The sequence below is a fragment of the Trachurus japonicus genome, chromosome 17 (assembly GCF_045865225.1).
Source record: "Trachurus japonicus isolate A0001 chromosome 17, Traja_1.0".
In the NCBI taxonomy this organism is placed as follows: domain Eukaryota; kingdom Metazoa; phylum Chordata; class Actinopteri; order Carangiformes; family Carangidae; genus Trachurus; species Trachurus japonicus.
The window spans coordinates 5,998,888-6,017,965 of NC_140923.1; the positions used below are offsets into that span (position 1 = coordinate 5,998,888).

The 19,078-nt window shown below is 39.7% G+C and overlaps 2 protein-coding genes across 5 annotated transcripts in view; one reads left to right on the forward strand and one right to left on the reverse strand.

Annotated features, from left to right (window-relative positions):
- zmynd11 (zinc finger, MYND-type containing 11) overlaps positions 1 to 14,698 on the forward strand; it is a 43,388-nt gene extending 28,690 nt beyond the window's left edge. The window contains exons 8-17 of the mRNA XM_085805428.1: positions 1,706 to 1,793; positions 1,951 to 2,006; positions 2,099 to 2,176; positions 2,926 to 3,044; positions 3,860 to 4,128; positions 4,186 to 4,280; positions 5,755 to 5,829; positions 6,646 to 6,924; positions 8,749 to 8,934; positions 10,262 to 14,698. Coding sequence (XP_085661554.1) covers positions 1,706 to 1,793; positions 1,951 to 2,006; positions 2,099 to 2,176; positions 2,926 to 3,044; positions 3,860 to 4,128; positions 4,186 to 4,280; positions 5,755 to 5,829; positions 6,646 to 6,924; positions 8,749 to 8,934; positions 10,262 to 10,384 — 1,368 coding nt within the window. The 3' untranslated portion in view covers positions 10,385 to 14,698. The remainder of the gene's footprint in view (positions 1 to 1,705; positions 1,794 to 1,950; positions 2,007 to 2,098; positions 2,177 to 2,925; positions 3,045 to 3,859; positions 4,129 to 4,185; positions 4,281 to 5,754; positions 5,830 to 6,645; positions 6,925 to 8,748; positions 8,935 to 10,261) is intronic.
- A 968-nt stretch (positions 14,699 to 15,666) lies between these two features.
- LOC146969876 (disco-interacting protein 2 homolog C) overlaps positions 15,667 to 19,078 on the reverse strand; it is a 205,642-nt gene continuing 202,230 nt past the window's right edge. For all 4 annotated transcript variants that reach the window (XM_085805381.1, XM_085805378.1, XM_085805379.1 and 1 more), the window contains 2 exons: positions 18,832 to 18,955; positions 15,667 to 17,871 (listed from right to left, as the gene is read on the reverse strand). In XM_085805381.1, coding sequence (XP_085661507.1) covers positions 17,619 to 17,871; positions 18,832 to 18,955 — 377 coding nt within the window. In that variant the 3' untranslated portion in view covers positions 15,667 to 17,618. The remainder of the gene's footprint in view (positions 17,872 to 18,831; positions 18,956 to 19,078) is intronic.

A 19,078-nucleotide genomic window follows, 5' to 3' on the forward strand; every position in this document is an offset into this window, starting at 1 on the left:
ACTATATATATACAGTATACATCAACATCACACACCGTCTAGCCACAGAGTCAGTCAGAGGTTAAAGGGATGGTTCAACATTCAGTCAGATCCTCCTCTCACCATAATCCCTATAGTCATAGCAGTAGGTTCATCACCTTTAATTATCGGTGCATTTTGTTTTGAGATCAATGGGGCAGAGACGTGAGCTGCTCAGTGAACACAATGGAGGTGAACGGTACAGGTCCGCTGTCCCCCATCAAACTCATCAAATACACAATCCAACAACTCCAAAACGCTCTGGTGGACAAGTTGTGACCTGCACATTCACCACGCTATGAGATAATAACACAACGTTACCAGACAGAGTTGTTTTAGAGGGAAATACAGCCGGAACTACATCCAGACACGGCTGCTGGGCGGAGGGATTTCAAAAGCACAAGTAGTTCAGAGTATTTGCTTCATGTGTCGTAATGTTACACAATTATTCATGATTACCTCATAGTGTGGTGAATGTGCAGGTCACAACTTGTCCACCAGAGCATTTTGGAGTTGTTGGATTGTGTATTTGATGAGTTTGATGAGGGACAGTGGACCTGGACCGTTCACTGAGCAGCTCACGTCTCTGCCCCGCCGATCTCAAAACAACATGCACCGATAATTAAAGGTGATGAACCTACTGATGTGACTATAGGGATTATATTATGGCAATGGGCATTTTTAAAATTTGTTAACAGTGACTCAAGTAAAATATGATTTAAACAAAGTGTCTGCAGCACCTGATTAAAAATGACCAGGAACAGTCGGCACCAGTTCTTCTGGTTCAGTTGTTTTCTGTGTGTGAGTGTGAGAGAGAGAGAGAGAGAGAGAGAGAGAGAGAGAGAGGGAGTGTGTGATTGGTCAGGATTTTGTGATTGGTCAGGATTTTGTGATTGTGTATAATTCAGACCAAGTTGTTGTGTTTGAGAGTGTGTGTTTGCTCAGGCAGGACTCTGCTGTGGTCAATGGTGCATCACACCAGACTCACTGGATCTCTGCCCCCAGTGTGTGTGTGTGTGTGTGTGTGTGTGTTAATATGCACACTGCCCTCTCCTGGACCTCTAGCATGTCGGTCACTAAACACACACACTCTCTCTCTCTCCCAGCATGTGAATAGGCGTCTTTGTAGCCTCTCTCTGTCTCTCTTTAAAGGGATAGTTCAACATTTTGGTAAATTGCTCCATTGCCATAATCCCTATAGTCATAGCAGTAGGTTCGTTACCTTTAATTGTCGGTGCAAGCTATTTTTAGAACGGCGGAGCAGAGCCGCGAGCTGCTCAGAGCTACGCTACGGAGGCTCATGGGATTTCTTGGTTTCCCTCATCAAACTCATCAAATACAATCCAACAACTCCACAACGCTCTGGTGGACAAGTTGTGACCTGCACATTCACCACGCTATGAGATAATAACACAACGTTACCAGACAGAGTTGTTTTAGAGGTAAATTCATGCAAAACTGATGCACGTTGCCTTCAGGGACAGTTTTTCAGCAGCAGTCTCTGAATTTACCTCTAAAACAACTCTGTCAGCTTGCGGCTGTGCTCCGCCATTCTAAAAATAGCTTGCACCGACAAATAAAGGTAACGAACCTACTGCTAAGACTATAGGGATTATGGCAATGGGCCAATTTGCCAAAATGTTGAACTATCCCTTTAACCGTTCTCTTTCTCTCTCTCTCATCTCAGAACTTGGCTGAAGGAAAGTACAAGAACTTTGACGAGTTTAAAGCCGACGCTCAGCTGATTCTTCACAACACGGCCATTTTATATGGAGGTGAGTCAGAGTTCGTTTTTCTTTTCTTTTCTCCTTTTCCATCTCGATCATGTTCACACAGAGAAAAACAAACTATTATTATATTATATTATATTATATTATATTATATTAATAAACAGTTTAACGTGTTATTGTTGTTTGTCATGGTGTGTTGCAGTTCACAGCGACCAGGCCGAGATCGCGCGGCTGCTCTTCAGCGACACGTGTCACGAGGTTCGATCTGCCGCTTCGTTTAACGTCACACATGTTTCAGTTTGTCGTTTCTTTTGTTGCTCATTGTTTTGTTTTGTTTTTTCTTCTCCCAGTTGAACGAGTTGTTGTTGTGTAAGACCTGTTTCTACCTGTCGAACGCTCGGCCTGACAACTGGTTCTGTTACCCCTGTGTGAGTATGACCACCACCTAACACCTAACACCCACTGTGCCATTGGAATCGAACCCAGATTTGCTCCACCTGCTTTATAAATCTGTTCGACTTAATTCAACAAGTCGTGTTTCACCAGAGCAGCAGAGCAGCTTCACTCCACTTTCTCTCAAGGCAAAATGTTTGAATTAGTATTTTTCGGGGGCTTTTATGCCTTTTTAATAAGAGATAAGAGACACGCAGCAAAGGGCCACCGCAGCGTGGACATTAACCCAGTGAGCTATATGACGCCCCTCTAGGACATTTCATACATATTCCATATAATAACCTTTTTAAAACAAAACAACTGATTGAATCAGAAAGAATTGTGTACAGTTTAATAATGTTGTTAAATCAAACACGTAGATGTCATATTCTAAACTTTTTTATAACTATTTTTAAACTAAAACAACCGATTCAATCAGTTTAATAATTTTAATAATGACAATGATAATGCATTTTATTTGTTCTTATTTTATTTGCCTTTCACAACACCCAAGCTCACCTTACAGAAAAACAATAGGAAAGATAGATATAAAATTACAATAGCACAAGAAATGAATACAAAAATACAAAGAAAACACGATGTGGCTAAATGAACAGTCGAGGGACAAAGTGTTGATATTATATAGGGAGGAGGAAAAAGGTGTGTTATAACGTATCAATCGAGTCCAAAATGTGGAGAATCACTCATCAATAAGTGACTGATTGGTTTCTGTTGTGCTGTTCAGACCCCGAGTCACGACCTGGTTTGGGCCAAGATGAAAGGTTTCGGTTACTGGCCGGCCAAAGTCCTGCAGAGGGAGGACAACCAGGTGGACGTCCGCTTCTTCGGACACCAGCATCAGAGGTCAGAGCACGGAACTGATATCTGTGTGATCGGTTTAGAAATCATTTCATCTTCTCAGAGTCTCAAAGGGATAGTTCAACATTTTGGCAAATTGGCCCATTGCCATAATCCCTATAGTCATAGCAGTAGGTTTGTTACCTTTAATTGTCGGTGCAAGCTATTTTTAGAGCGGCGGAGCAGAGCTGCGAGCTGCTCAGAGCTACGCTACGGAGGCTCATGGGATTTCTTGGTTTCCCTCATCAAACTCATCAAATACACAATCCAACAACTCCAAAACGCTCTGGTGGACAAGTTGTGACCTGCACATTCACCACGCTATGAGATAATAACAGAACGTTACCAGACAGAGTTGTTTTAGAGGGAAATTCATGCAAAACTGCTGATGCGCGTTGCCTTCAGGGACAGTTTTTCCATCAAGCAGTCTCTGTATTTCCCTCTAAAACAACTCTTGTCTGGTAACGTTGTGTTATTATCTCATAGCGTGGTGAATGTGCAGGTCACAACTTGTCCACCAGAGCGTTGTGGAGTTGTTGGATTGTGTATTTGATGAGTTTGATGAGGGAAACCAAGAAATCCCATGAGCCTCCGTAGCGTAGCTCTGAGCAGCTCACGGCTCTGCTCCGCCTTTCTAAAAATAGCTTGCACCGACAATTAAAGGTAACGAACCTACTGCTATGACTATAGGGATTATGGCAATGGGCCAATAATTTGCCAAAAATGTTGAACTATCCCTTTAACAAACTCTTTTTTTGTTTTTTTTTGTTGTGTAAATATAATAAACGTGGAGCACTGACTGTCTACTCTGTTCCCTCCAGAGCGTGGATCCCCGCGGACAACATCCAGGACATCAAGGTGAGCGTGCAGCAGCTGCAGGTGAAGCGCAGCAACGGCTGGAAGAAGGCGTGCGAGGAGCTGGAGGTCTACCAGCGCTTCCTGAGGGAGGGGCGCGTGTGGAAAACAAAGGTGGATGACGGCAGCCAACCGCACCAACAGAGCCAGAGCCAGAGGCAGCAGCAGCAGCAGCAGCAGCAGGAGGAGGAGGAGGAGGAGGAAGAGGAGGAGGAGGAAGGTGGCGGCGGCGGCGGTGGAGGAGAAAGGGAAAGAGAAAGAGAAAGAGGAGGAGAAAGAGGAGGAGGAGGAGGAGGAGGAGGCAGCAGCGGGAGGACGGAGCGACTGGAGCGGACCGACGAGGCGGAGTCCAGCATCTCGTCCACCAGCAACGAGCAGGTCCGACATGTAAGTGGAGGAGAACAGAACGGAGGATCGGGAAACAGAAACAAACCAAATACAGAGACTTCCAGACTAATACACATCATGAAATACATTCACAGAAACGGCTTGATATCAAATTCTTTGTTCAAGCCATTAGGCGGCAAAGTGTTCAAGGCACTGCAAAAACTCAAATATCTTACCAAGAATATTTGTCTTATTTCTGGTTAAACCGTATCTCATTATACTTAAAATAAGAAACATCACATTAAAAAGTAGCTTGTTTCTAGACTGTTTTTACTTCTTTCAAGCATATTTTCACTTGAAATAAGTAGGAAAAGTTGGTAACACTTTATTTTAAGGGGTCCTTGTTCCTGTGTATCTACCTAATTAACTAAAGTGTAATTACCTATGTAACCGTATGTAATAACATGTACTTACATTGTAAATACATAGTGTATTTTGGTGTACTTACAGGTCCTTGTTACACTTGTAATAAGAAATGCTTGTGCAAAGAGAGAGGCCACTTTGGCATTTCTTACTACAAGTGTAACAAGGACCTGTAAGTACACCAAAATACACTATGTATTTACAATGTAAGTACATGTTATTACATACGGTTACATAGGTAATTACACTGTAATTAATTAGGTAGATACACAGGAACAAGGACCCCTTAAAATAAAGTGTTACCGAAAAGTTTTTCTTCCTTATTACAAGCACAAAAAAGTTGTTTTCACCTTCAGATTTTTCTACTTATTTCATGTGAAAATTTGTTTGAAACAAGTGAAAATTATCTAAAAACAAGTAAATTTTTTAGGTGATGAGTCTTATTTTAAGTGGAAAGAGATTAGTTGTGACCAGAAATTAGACATTTTAACAAGAAAAAGGACAAGTATTATTGGAAAGATTTTGAGTTTAGTGCACTAATGTTGTGGCCATCTTTTTTTTCGTTTCTGAACTGGTCACAGTTCAGAAATAACGTTCCTGTTGCCTGTCTGGTTAGAGATTGACACCAGTCTGAACTTCGTCTCTCTCAGCTCTGTGGTTATAAACCTAGTAGGCAGCAGGTTGTTCTTCTGTGTGAAGCGAAACGGCGCCACCCGGTGACCGACCTGCCTCATTGACACAACATTTTACTGAGCTGTAAACAGAGCAACAGGAGGAGGGAAAACTGAACTGGTGTTTGTCGGTGTGACCTTAAAACTCAAATAATGAAACTGTAGATATTTTTATCAAAGTGTCTGTAACACATCTTATAGTCCTTATTAGTCCTGGTGCTTTTTTAATTATAGGAAATTCTTTTCTATAAGACCGACTGAAGGAAATAAAACATTTAAGTCTTATTCTCCCTGAACAACATTATATTGTGAGGTGTCCTTGGACTTGACTGTTAGTGACAAAATAAGAAAAGAAAGTAGTGACAAAATAAGAAAAAAAAGAAGAAAGTATTAAACCTCTTTTCACATGAACGTGTTTCATCTTTCTCTCTCTCCTCCAGCTGAAAGGCAGCCAGGAGCCCAAGGCCAAGAAGAGCCGCCGCACGCCGATGGTCGAGCCCAAAGAGGAAGTCAGTGTGAGTGTGTTTGTCCACAGTCACGCTGAAGCCTCACTCTGTCTCTGTTCATTATGGGATGGATTTATCCCGCAGCCCAGACTGGTTTGATAACTACTTCTAAATCTACAATTAAGCAAACTGAGCAGATTATGTTATTGCTCGTCAAAGTTACTGGGTTTTTTTTTAATGTTTAGGTTTGTGAAATAAGAATTTAAAGCAAAGAAAAGTTGTTTTTTTAGTTTAGTTTAATTGCAGTTTGTTTTTACTTCACTTTACGTCTTCAATCAGCTAAATTCATTATTGTTATTTTAAGACTTAAAAACAAACTTCATAGCACAGCAGAGACAGTCAAAATGTTTAACGAAAAAATGAATGAAAGTTTATTTGAACTACGAATAAAAGAAGAACAGCCAAAGCTTATTAAATCCCACCCTTCTCCCTATGTTAATTCTATTCCCTCTTCTATTCTATACTATAATAAGTTATAAAATGGCAATATATAACATATAACAATGTATAGTGTGTATATACTGTATATCTATATATATCTATGCACACACACATAAATACACATACACACATTACATACAGTCACAATGAGACATAAACACAAAACAATAAAATGCTTTTTCATGTTTATTTCAGTTTATTTCAGTGAAGTGAATTAGTTAATTCGTATTTCCGTTTTAAAGACAGTAAAAGACTTTACTACTGAGAAAGATTGAATATAACAAACTTTATTAGTCTTTGCAGCAGAATTAGTTAAATAAAGTTCAGGACATAGTATTTTTTATTCCCTGTCCTTCCTGAACTCTGCCGGCGTCCCGTCCTCAGGACCCCGAGCCGGAGATGGAGGCGGTGAGCTCCAGTCAGGAGATCCCCGTGTCGTCGTTGCCGCAGCAGCCGGAGAAGCTGTCGGTGTCGACGCAGACCAAGAAGGCCAACGGGGGGTCGCCGCGCACGCTGCACCGCGGCACGCAGACCAACAGCGACGGCGCCTGCCAGAACATGTGCCACGAGAAGTACACCAAGGTGTTCAACGACGTCAAGGAGATGATGAAGGCCGACAACAAGAGGGAGACGGAGCGGGTCGTCAGGGAAGCTCTGGAGAAGGTCGGTGGCTCTCTGTATCTCTCTCTCTCTGGCGTCTTTACACTTTGATGCCCAATTCTGATTGGTTGCCTATATCCGACCGTCTATTTACATGTTCTATCAGAAGTTACCCGTATCTGATATCTGCACCTGCTTTGCTTGTGTGAAACAACTCGCTGAAAAGGAAATAAGCCAGTGAACTTTTTTAAAGACGGGAGATTTATTAGGTCACGTTATAATTTCATAATAATTATAAAGGAAGGTAGGGCTGTCCCGATACCACTTTTTCACTTCCGATACAATACCGATATTGCAGCCTTGAATATCGGCCGATACCGATATCGATCCGATATCATATCAGCACGAATCATACGTACTTCCATTATTTATTTTGTGGTGTGGAATGTTAGAAAAGGCTTTGTCAAGTGATATTAACTCAAACAGAGAACAATAGTCAATCACTATTGACTACTACTATATCCAATAATCAATTGGATAGACACACACACACACACACACACACACACACACACACACACACACACACACACACACCTGAACTGTCTGTGAACAGCCCCTAGCTCCCCCCTCTGCACAATAGTCCTTTAGTATGGTGAACACTCTGAAGCCACTTTCAAACAGAGATGGCGCTATATTGCCGTCATGGAAGACGTCACTATGCTGGCAGCTACAGTCTGTTAGAAGATGTTAGTCTATTGTGTTTTTTAAACAGCCTTTCACCACCTCTCATCCCTGTCAGTCAACTCCTCCTGCTGGACCTCGCTCTTTCTATCGTGCGCGGACACGTGGGCACGCGGATACGACCACACACATGCAGTGTGCATGGACAGAGTTGTGCTGGAACTCTAATCAGGGATGCAAACAGCGCGCCGAAAAGCGAAACTCGCTTTTTTCATGACCAATTAGGTGACTTGTGTGAATCGTTGAGATCCGAAGAGTTTTTGTTTTGAGAGGGGGGGGGGGTCTCAGCGTCTCAGCGTCTCAGCTGGGGTCAGTAAAATGTTTTTCTAACAGGCTGACAGTGACAATCACGTGAAACTGAGGCGAACTCATTCATGGTTGTCTCTGATTATACTGATAACAGCCGACCTCCAATGTAGACGCGCGACATGCGCGCTCATTAAAGCGGCGCGTATCCGCGTGCAGTCGGTGCGACGGCGACGGAGCTCTGCCCCGTTTCAGAGGTGAAGGAAGCCCTGAGTGGAAAGACGTCGCCTCCGCGATGTAGAATGTGTTCAATTAAAGTGAAACTAACACATTATATAGGCCTATACGTCCATTACACACTGAATGAAACATCCCATGTCTTTATTTCTTCAGTTTATTTTAATAGTAATAATTATGACTAACATTCAGTGAAGACCTAAAAATCAGTATCTCCAAAATTGAAATATTGCAAAGGATTTTTTTTTTTCTAAGCATTTTTAATATAGAAATGTTGGCCTTCTGTCCATCTATATGCACTCAATACTTGGTTGGGGTTGAACTACTGGAAATTGACTTTTCCGTGATATTGTAATGTACTTATTTGTTAATGGTGAACACCCCCCCCCCCTGGGAAATTCCTCTCTGTTTTGGTCCTGACCCGTTTGCATCCCTGTCCAATAAAAGCTAAATGTGCCACACACACACACGGCACAGCTGTAAAGCAGTAAGAGCTGATGGAAGCTGAATCTGAAATACCGCGGTCCAAGAGCGTATTGCACCGTGCAGGCCGTACCGAACGGTTCGGTATTTTACCGAGAACCGTTGCATCCCTAGTAAAAACTGAATAATCGTCATGGTAATGCAGATGTGTAAGGAGCTATTTGTGTGTGTGTGCAGCTGCGAGCGGAGATGGAGGAGGAGAAGCGCCAGGCGGTGAACAAGGCGGTGACGAGCGCTCAGGCCGAGATGGAGAGGAAGTGTAAACAGGTGAAGGAGAAGTGTAAAGAGGAGCTGGTGGAGGAGGTGAAGAAGCTGGTGGCCCAGAACAAGCAGCTCATCTCCCAGACCAAGAAGAAGCAGTGGGTGAGTGTGTCTAATGAATAAAGTCTAATAAAACAATGAGAACAATTAAGATGATAAATGGTGCTATAAATCTTAAAATCTTAAAATTCTATTAAAGATTGTAGCACCATATAATGTAATAATGTCCTGAAAATGTAATAAAATTTGCACTTAACTCGATCAAAAATATAATAAAACCCAATAATGTAATAAAATATCCTGACTGATATTGTAATAACATTACAATACCTTATTACATTATTGGGAATTTATTACATTTTCAGGTGGGTCTTTTTTTCAAAACTTATAATGTAATACTTGATTGATTGATTGATTGATTGATTGATTGATTGATTGATTGATTGATTGATTGATTGATTGATTGATTGATTGATTGATCGATATCTTTATTTCGATCATGTAAACGACAATGTAAAAAATAAGATGGAAATAAGTGAACAGCAAAAATGCATACACAAAAAAAAGTAACATCTCATAAGAAACGCAGTTTACATGAGCAAAAAGGAGTGGGAGTAAGTATAAACTTATCTAATCCTACCCCTATAAATCTAATCCTACCCCTACTTGACAGGGGGTGGGTATTGCCAAGGACCTCACGATACGATGCGCATCACGATACGATTTTGCGATATATTGCGATATTCTACAATATTCTACATAGTTCACTGAAAAATGTAAAAGGCATTATGCATCTTAAAATCCGAGTTGTATGTACATCAGATGATAGTGATAATTTATAGGACAAACTGAGTCAAAACAATGTAATTCAAACTATCCATGCCATTTTATACAAGTGCAAGTTACAACAACATATTTGCATGTACAACACACTGTCTGAGGTAGCAGTACAGTGACACCTCACGGAGCAGAGGTGCGGAAGTCGTACTGGATATATGTCTGAAACATGATTTATTATTTAAAAAAAAAAAATTGATTTTTTTTTTTTATTTTGAAAAAAGAAATCGATATTTAAATATTGAATATCGATATCGTATCGCGATATAAAGTATAGCGATATATTGCCATATCGATATTTTTGCCCACCCCTACTTGACAGATAATGTAATATATATGTTCATTTTTAGTGCAGAGTTCTATCTAATCTAAGAGTGGATTTGAAACAACTGAATGACTATTGGGTTAAAGGGATAGTTCAACATTATTAACATTATTTATCAATGAGCTTCTGTTAGTTTGTGTCGTTCCTGGATGTGAAGTTAGTTTACTAAATAACTAAATAACAAAACCCAGTGTGTGTTGACTCTGTGAGTGTCTCTAACTCTCCTCTGTGTGTGTGTGTGTGTGTGTGTGTGTGTGTGTGTGTCAGTGTTACAACTGCGAGGAGGAGGCCATGTACCACTGCTGCTGGAACACCTCGTACTGCTCCATCAAGTGTCAGCAGGAGCACTGGCACGCCGACCACAAACGAACCTGCCGCAGGAAGAGATGAACAAGCCCCGCCCCCCTCTGACCCTACGCCATCACGCCATTGGCTCTCGTCGCCCTCTCTCTCTCTCTCTCTCTCTCTCTTTACTTAACGCCTGTCAGTCAGTCAGTGTCTACAACTCAACACACACACACAGAGAGACACACACAGACACACACCGTCTCTCCTGCTTCTCGACTTGCCTTCCTGAATGAAAACTTTGTGTGGACCCGATGTGAACGAGCGACTTGTTCCTTTTTTTTTTTATTTTTTTTTTTTATTTTAAACATACTTATTGTTTTGATTTTTTCTTTTTTTTTTCTCTTTCTACATTTTTTTATTTTTATTTTTTATTTCCGTGTCTGAATCGTGAACAGATTTTGCTCGAGAGCATGATTTTATTTCTCGTGTGTGTGTTTTTTTTCTTCTTTCTTTCTTTCTTTCTTTACTGAAGTGCTAATTTTGAACTTGTGTCGGAGAATGTGTTATTTAAGTGTGTAGTACAAACAGACGAGCATTACCTGAAAACATTTTATTACCTGAATTTTTTAAAAGACTCACTTTTCTTACTGTAAATGCAACAAACACACGGTCGATCTTACGAGGAGAAAAAAAATAAAAAAAGAAATGCCGTCGGCGGCATGCGTGCGCGCTCTCTCTCAACACTCACTCTCGCTTTCGTAAGAGAAAAACTTATTTAAAAACAGAAAACGACAAAAAACAGCAGGATGTATCGGATCGTGGATGACGTGGCTCTCACAGACGTTTCGTGGATTTTTTTTATTTTTTATTATTATTATTTTGTTCCTGAACGCATCGCGGCGAATCGCACCTTCTATCGTTTCTACCTAAAAGAAAAAACTAAAAAAAAAAAAAAAATCTGATCGTCCTCCTTAAGTCACTTATTGGGAACAGGGTCACGAGTTCGGCCGTTAAAGACGCCGGCTGAAGAATCTTCCATGTATTGTTGCTATTATTATTATTATTATTAACTAGTAATAATAAAATTATTATTATGCACATTTTTAAATAGACAAATTTTTATGAATCAGATTTTTGATTCTAAATTGGGGAAATAAATGTAGAGCAATCTTTCCTGAGCTGGATCTTAGAGAGGTTCCATGATTTGACCGTTTCTTTCTTTTTTTGTACTTTTTTTTTTTTCTTAACGACCCAAAAATGCATAATTTTGCGTAACGTTGCCAAATACAGAAAAAAAAAAAAAAAGATTCAGTAGTTGAACCTGAGAAGATCTGGTGAGTCCCTCTTCCTCTTCCTCTTCCTCTTTCTTCTTCGTACAAACCCAGAGAAAAGAAAAAAACAAATGTTCTGTACATTTTGTCCCGAGCGTCGTCGTCGTCGTCATTTTTCTAGTGATGTTTCACGCGAATTCGTCCTTTTTTAATTTAATTTAATTATTTTTTTCTTCTTTTCTACGAGACTCTCTCTCTCTCTCTCTCTCTGCTTCACGCTGTCGTCGGTGCTCAGTGCCTGTTTCTCTTTTTCTTTTCCCTCATCCTCTCGCTCCCGGTGAGGCTCCATGCATGTGGATAGTTTCATAGTTTTGTTTTATTTTATTTTTTCACTCATTACAATAAAAAAAAAAAAAAAGCAGCGACGACGGATGGACCAATATAAAACTTTATGCAAAAATGTGAACGATCAAATGAATCATCTTCTTCTTCTTCATGGTTTCTCCCTGCGCTGGATGTCGCGTGTCGGTTGTGTAAACATGTGGTGCTTGGAAATGTTTGTTGTTTTTATTTTTTTATGAGGCGATAAAATTGCCAGTTTTTGATTTTTTTTTTCTTTTCTTTTCTTTAGAAAAGTGTGAGACTTTTAAAGTTTGTCGACTGTTTCCTCAGTTATGACGACTGACTGAACGGAGGAAAATGATCCAGTTGCTCTGTACAGACGCGCTGTTGTTGTGTTGTTTTGTTTTTACTTTTTTGGGGCTTTGTTTGTATGTTGTTGTGTTTTTTAATTTGTTTTCTCTAACCCACATCAGCTTGTGACGATTAATCACCGTAAACATTTTCACTCTGGACCTTTACTCTCCTCGGCTCAAGAGAAACCGTCGCGTTTCCTCTTTAAGCTGCAGATGAAAACCTCAGTTCTCAGTTAAGGTGGTATGATCCTTCCCCTGCACCTCTTCAGTTCTCAGTTAAGGTGGTATGATCCTTCCCCCTGCACCTCTTCAGTTCTCAGTTAAGGTGGTATTTTACCCTCCACCTCCTCACTCATAATAGTGATGTTTGTGCCTCGTTCATCGTTACCAACAGGAAACGTCACAGCACCAAATGAAACCTTCTTCTCCTTCCAGGAATTAGCCGTTACACACACACACACACACACACACACACATACACACACACTCGTGGCTCCGAGATGAAGCTCCTGTTTGATATTTGTTCTTTTTGTTTTTTTAAAACTCCTTTTCCTTTGTGCAGCTGTGATTAACTTTGCTTTGCATTGTGGGGAAAAAAATAACTTGTTTTCAGTTCACTATGAGATTCAACTGTGAAAATCACATGATCAACTAATTACTGAAGAGGATCCTACTAATTAAAAGCATTAATTAATTAATTAATAATGACTTTTTTTTCTAGATTTTTCCACGTGTGAACCCAAAACTGTTCAGTGTCAAACTCTGATTCAGCCGTGATCACCACTTCCTTTCTTTTACCTGGAGGGCTTTTATTGTGAAAATACAACAGGATGACAGCAGCTTTAAACATGAGGATGGTGTTACTCTTATTTTTTTTTTATCATTTGTCAACAAATCCCTTTAAAAAGACCAAAAAACCAACCCTAACCAATCAATCAAACAAACACACTGTTTGTTGGGGGACTATTTCTTGCGGCGGATGAATCCAGAGTTGGTGCAAGAGTGACTGTTTGTGGAAGTTTAGAAGAGTTTAAATTAAACCGTATCGTTGTGACTGACACACACACACACACACACACACACACACACTCAGTTGTTGGTTTTGGTCTTTTCACGGGATTTGATGAGTGAGAATAATGTTGAATATTGATTGTTTGGGGGTGGAGTCAGGTGGGGGTCGGGGGCGGAGTTGTTCCAGACTTCAGCTCTGTTTAAGTGCATCACTTTAAAAAGAAAAAAAAATGTGTTACTGTGCAGTTCAGGCGCTGTCGGACGTCTCTGCACCCTTCAAGGTTTTTTTTTTCCTTTCTTCTTTTTCCTCATCATTATCATCATTGCACTACATGTAAATAAAATGTCCTGTCAATATTCCTCCTCTTCCTCCTCCTTCCTCCTTCATATTGTTATTATTAATATTTTGTTGTTATTATATTGTAAATGAACTCACAGATGTTTGATTTCAGCCGTTTTGTCTTTCGTTTCCCTCCGTTCGACCCCCGACGACTGTTCAAGTTCAAGTTTTGTACAATGTACAACTGTAATAATAACACAAGCCCCGCCCCCTTCTGCTGTTACCACGACGCCCCGAGCTGCGTGTCATTTTCAGCGTGTTTTTTTTTTGTTTTATTGTAACACACCCTGAATCAAACACACACATAGCACTGTTAAAAACCAACCAATCACTGCATGTTCTTCCAAACGCTGCTTCCCTCTCTCTCCGACTGTTTTTATATTCGTCCATCCGGCAGTTTTGACGGTTTCAGTGTGAAAACTTTATTGTTTTTTATTTTATTTTATATTTTTTCCCCTGTGGACGACAAAAAAAAAAAAAATTGATTGAAAATTGATGTCATTCCAGTTTGTATCTGGTTTTTTAACTGCATGATGAGTAAAAGGTGTGAGTATCTACAGCTCCCTCTCTCTTTTTCTTTCTTTCCCACCTCCTCCTCCTCAGACACATATTTGCACTCCCTCAGAGAAACGCAATATGACAATGACAATGTTTTGTTTTTCTTTCTTTTCTTACTTCCTGGAACTTCAGTCGAGCTAAATCGTGTCTTTTTGAAAAGGTCAGCTGGAAAAAACCCCAGAGTGAATCAATTTTGTGTTGACTTTTTTTTTTTTTTGTTCCCACTGTTCTTATTCCAGCGTGTTACAAGTACAACATACTGCGAGTTACTAGTTGAAAACTAGTTGGGTTTTAATGGACTTTTTCAACTGGGATGAACCCAGTTTAAAGTTTCCTCTGTCTTCACCTCCTGTTGGTCGTTTTCTTCTGTTCTGTCCATATGTAAACTATTAATCGTGGCTTAACATTTTCTATGCTCCAGACTTTTTCTTTTGTTTGTTTTTTGGGTTTTTATTTTTATTTTTTTTGATGCTTTAGCTAGCAATATGTATATAAATATATTCTATGTGCTAACATGGAGGAAATAAATGTATCAACAATTTCTAGTGTTTCCTTTTTTAATTTTTTTTCTTCAAAAATGTTAATATGTGATTCTGCTCATGTTCTAGTTTAAAGTTGGGATAGTAGGCAGCATTTGTTTTGATAACAGGCCTACAGCTTTGACCAATCAAATCTATTGTGGTTTGGGAGTTCCTGATTGGTTGAAGGGTCGGCCCTCTTTAGCTTTTGAAGGTTTGTATAAAATAAATCCTAAGTAACAGTCTAAGTAATAATATCTGATAACTGACTCTTTAAATAATAATCATGTTTATTTTGTTATAAAGTACAAATTTGATCTTGCTTCCAAACTTTTGGCCTGTAGTGTAGTGAAAATATTTTTCCAGTCCTTCCACATTCGAAACTGACTCTAGATCTGTCACAAAAGTGGTTTCAGTTTTACAGGCCACTTATTACTTGATGTCAAAAAATAGCCAAGAAATAACAGGTAATTGTGTAGTAATATCAAGAAATGGCATAGAAACAACGGTCAATTTCATTGTAATGTCATGTTTTTCATAAAGGTAAAAGGTTACATATGCTTTTCATGCTTTGAATTTTTTGGGAAAGGCCAGAATTTTTCTAAGTCCTTGAAATTGACCGTTATATCTAGGCTATTTTCTATGCAATCAAACGTTATTTCTTGGCTATATTTCTCAACTATGAAATTGAGCGTTATTTCTAGGCTGTTTCTAGGCATTATGACGCAATTAGTTGTTATTTCCTGGCTATTTCTTGACATTATCATGTAAAATTACCTAAAATTTACCCCCAAAACTTGCACAATAACAGAAAACAAGACAAAATGTTTTTTTTTATTGTCAAAATTGTTGAAATATTTATTAATTGAAAGACTTATGTCAACTCAAATAAGACATTTTTAAAACCTTTAAAAAAAAATACAGACCAGGGGACAAAACATTTTGCTGATAAAAGAAAAACAAACGTGAAGAAAGTGCTTTTTCTTTAAAAAAAAAAAAAAAATCCTCATGTTGAAACTAGAACATTCAGATCCAAACACAAGAAGCATCGACTTCCTCCCCGTGACCTTTGAGTTAAAGGATCTCGGGTTAATTAATTAATTAATTAATTAAACACCCTCAGCTTCCTGTTTCAGTCTTTACTTCCTGTCGTGACATCACTGTAATGAGCCCTGATTGATCGGTCCATGTAAAAATATGACGACCTCTGAACTTCGTATTTACAAACAGTGGCGGCCGCTCGAGGAGGAAGAGGAGGACGGATTCACCTTTTCCCAGCCGGAGGTGGTTAGAAACAAAAACAAAACAAAAACCAAAACCCAGTCGGTTCAGCTGACGAGTCTCATCCCCCAGAAACCTGAACCGACTATTTATTGACGAGTTCTGATCCATGAAACCTGATCAGACAGAAACTCTGAGTGCAGTAGTTCATCCTGCTCGCCACTAGAGGGCAGCACATACTTCCTGTCTGCTACTGCTGTGAATGCTACTGTGGACTTAGTTTTCTACTAAACGTTGCTTTACTCAGATTTTAAAACAGTTTAAAACCTTAAATCGGAAAGAAGAGTATTAACATACTTTTGATAAAATCAATACTTGAGTTATTACGGTGCAATAATCTACAGAAATATAATGGCCGAATAAAATAGATACATTTATAATTACCTATTATCTGTGACTTCCTGTGGTGTTTTCCTGTTAACCAATGTATTAAATATTTGAAATGCTGCGTTTACTGACCATCAGTTTATTTCACTGCCACACAAGCCGATAAAAACACTGCTCTGTAGAAACAGTTAAAAGTTTTTTAGTTATAAAATCTCTCTCAAATTACATCATTTTAGGTTAATTAATTGATAAAATATTAAAGGGAATTTAGAATTTAAAGGCACAAAAGATTTTTGTTTTCTGTAAACTCTTCCAGACTAAATCCACTAAAAGTTTCTCATTCAGGTTCAGAACTTTTCATTTTCTGGAGGATGAAACTCGGAGGCGGCGACAGGTTAAAAAAAAAAACACGTGTGAAACTGCTTCAGTCCGGGATGAATCTGTGAACTCATCTTCTCATATAATCTTTAATCATATAATTTCTATTCTCCTTAATACGATTGCTGTTTCACTCATGATAATACAACGCTTTTTTGTTTATTTTATTTTTTATATTAGCAAATATTCAAGAGCAAAACATTCTTGAACGTCTCGTCATATACTTCTAAAAGAGAAAGAAAATAAATTAAATCAGTTTCTTTTTGTACATACTTACATGATATGAGTTTATGTTGCTGTTGTTATTGTTGCTGTTGTTGTTCCGCTCGTGTCGGTAGAGAAATAAACGGAGTAAAAAGGCTGCAGCTGTTTGAGAGACGGACGGACGGACGGACGGACGCTTCAGGAAATAATGTTGAATTTTGAAAAAAAAAGAAACAACAACAAACGTAAAACTTTTAAAAGAAAAAACAAGAATGGAGCGAACAGGAAACAAAATGGTTAGTACCTCATCGTAAAACTGAAGGACGGCTGCGTCAGCCCCTCGTATAAAAAAAAACCACTGCTCACACTTTCATGGTTGATATCGTTAAAAACGTAAAATATCGTTCTGCCACAGTTTCGTTTTCTGTTGTCGTGTGTAAATGTTTCTTTTGTTTTTTTTTAAATGACCTCCGAGGACGAGAAAAAAAACCAAAAAAACAAAGTTAATGGGGGAAAAAAAATATAGAGAACGAGCCAAACGTGGTTTTAAAAGCCAGAATCTCCGCTACGCTAACGCTAACGATTGTCCTCTTCACCATCAGTAAACAGTCGGAGGAGGAGGCTGCTCTTCCTCTCAGGCGACCACAAACGGGTTTTTAAGGATTGAGTTCTGCCTGAGAGACAAAATCCAGGGCCACAAAGTTCCTCCACGTCTCCGCTCCCCAGAAGCTCCGCCTCCTTTTGGGGGCGGGGCTACATGTTGTAAGCCACGTAGATGGGGTCCAGCTGGTCGGCCAGGAAGCCGTCGCGCAGGTGCATGCGCTGCTTCTCGCCGCGGGAGTTGATGGGGATGACGCCGATGTCGACCACCACGACCACGCCCACGATCAGGTAGTGCTCCTCCAGCACCACGTTGGTTACCAGGGGAACCAGGTCCAGGGCCTCCTGCTCCGAGCCGTCCAGCTCCACCACCACCACCAGCAGGTTGGTCCACGTGAACACGGCGCTGAGGAGGAGAGACGAAGGTGATCACGCTTATTGATCGATTGATGAAGTACAAATTTGATCTTGCTTCCAAACTTTTGGCCTGTAGTGTAGTTTAAATATTTTGCCAGTCCTTACACCTTTGAAACTGACTCTAGATCTGTCACAAACGTGGTTTCAGACTTTGACATGAACAAAAAAATTATCAAAATTTAATTAACTTAAAATTTTATTCATTAAGGTTTATTAAGGTGAAAGGGACAATGAGGAGTTTATATTTGGTTATGAAAAAGTCTCACGTTAATGTGGATGAATCTCCGCTACCCACACTTGTTAATGGCTCCATTTTCGATAAATATATCGTTTTGTCTCTATCGTTATTTTGTTATTATTAGTGGTGGTGGAAATGCTGGGCGAGCCGACCAGCGTTTCCTTACTTTCGGTTTCGCGGACGCTGCCTGGCGAGTCATGAGAATAACGCCGCCGAATCGCCGTTTGTGGTCGGAACTACGATGGTATGTGATCATCTTCCAACCTCTGACTTTAATTCTTGATGAATGAAAACATGAGTCCGTCTTTCACGGTGCGCGCGGAGGCTCATAAATGTAGTGTGAAAACGCTTCGCTTTTCCAAAACTCTTCGTTGTCCCTTTAAGTTAAAAGTAGATGACATTTAAAAGGATTTGTCAGTTTAAAATATGTACTGATAAGCATTAATGCAACTATTTAATGTAATATTATTGGCCCTTAATACTCAAATCTACTTATAACAAAACTGAGTTGTGTTGTTTGCATTGATTTGCATTAATGTTGATGTTCATGTCAAACTTTTCAAACTTATTTTTGTAATAAAACAATTTACAGGCCACTAATTACTTGATGTCAAAAAATAGCCAAGAAATAACAGGTAATTGTGTAGTAATGATTGATGTGCGTGTCTGTGTGTGTGTGTGTGTGTGTGTGTGTGTGTGTGTGCGACTCACCACTCTGTGATGCTCTTGTGTGTCCTGATGACGGACGTCTCGATGTCGATGGGATGGTAACGCATCCCTCTGAGCTCCATGGCCTCCTCCAGAGCGCCGACCACGTACAGGGCGTCATGGCGCTCTACACACACACACACACACACAGACACAGACACACACACACACACACACACACACACACACACACACACACAATAAAACTTTATTAGTGTTTTTGTTTTGTCGTGTTTCTTTCTTTCTTCAG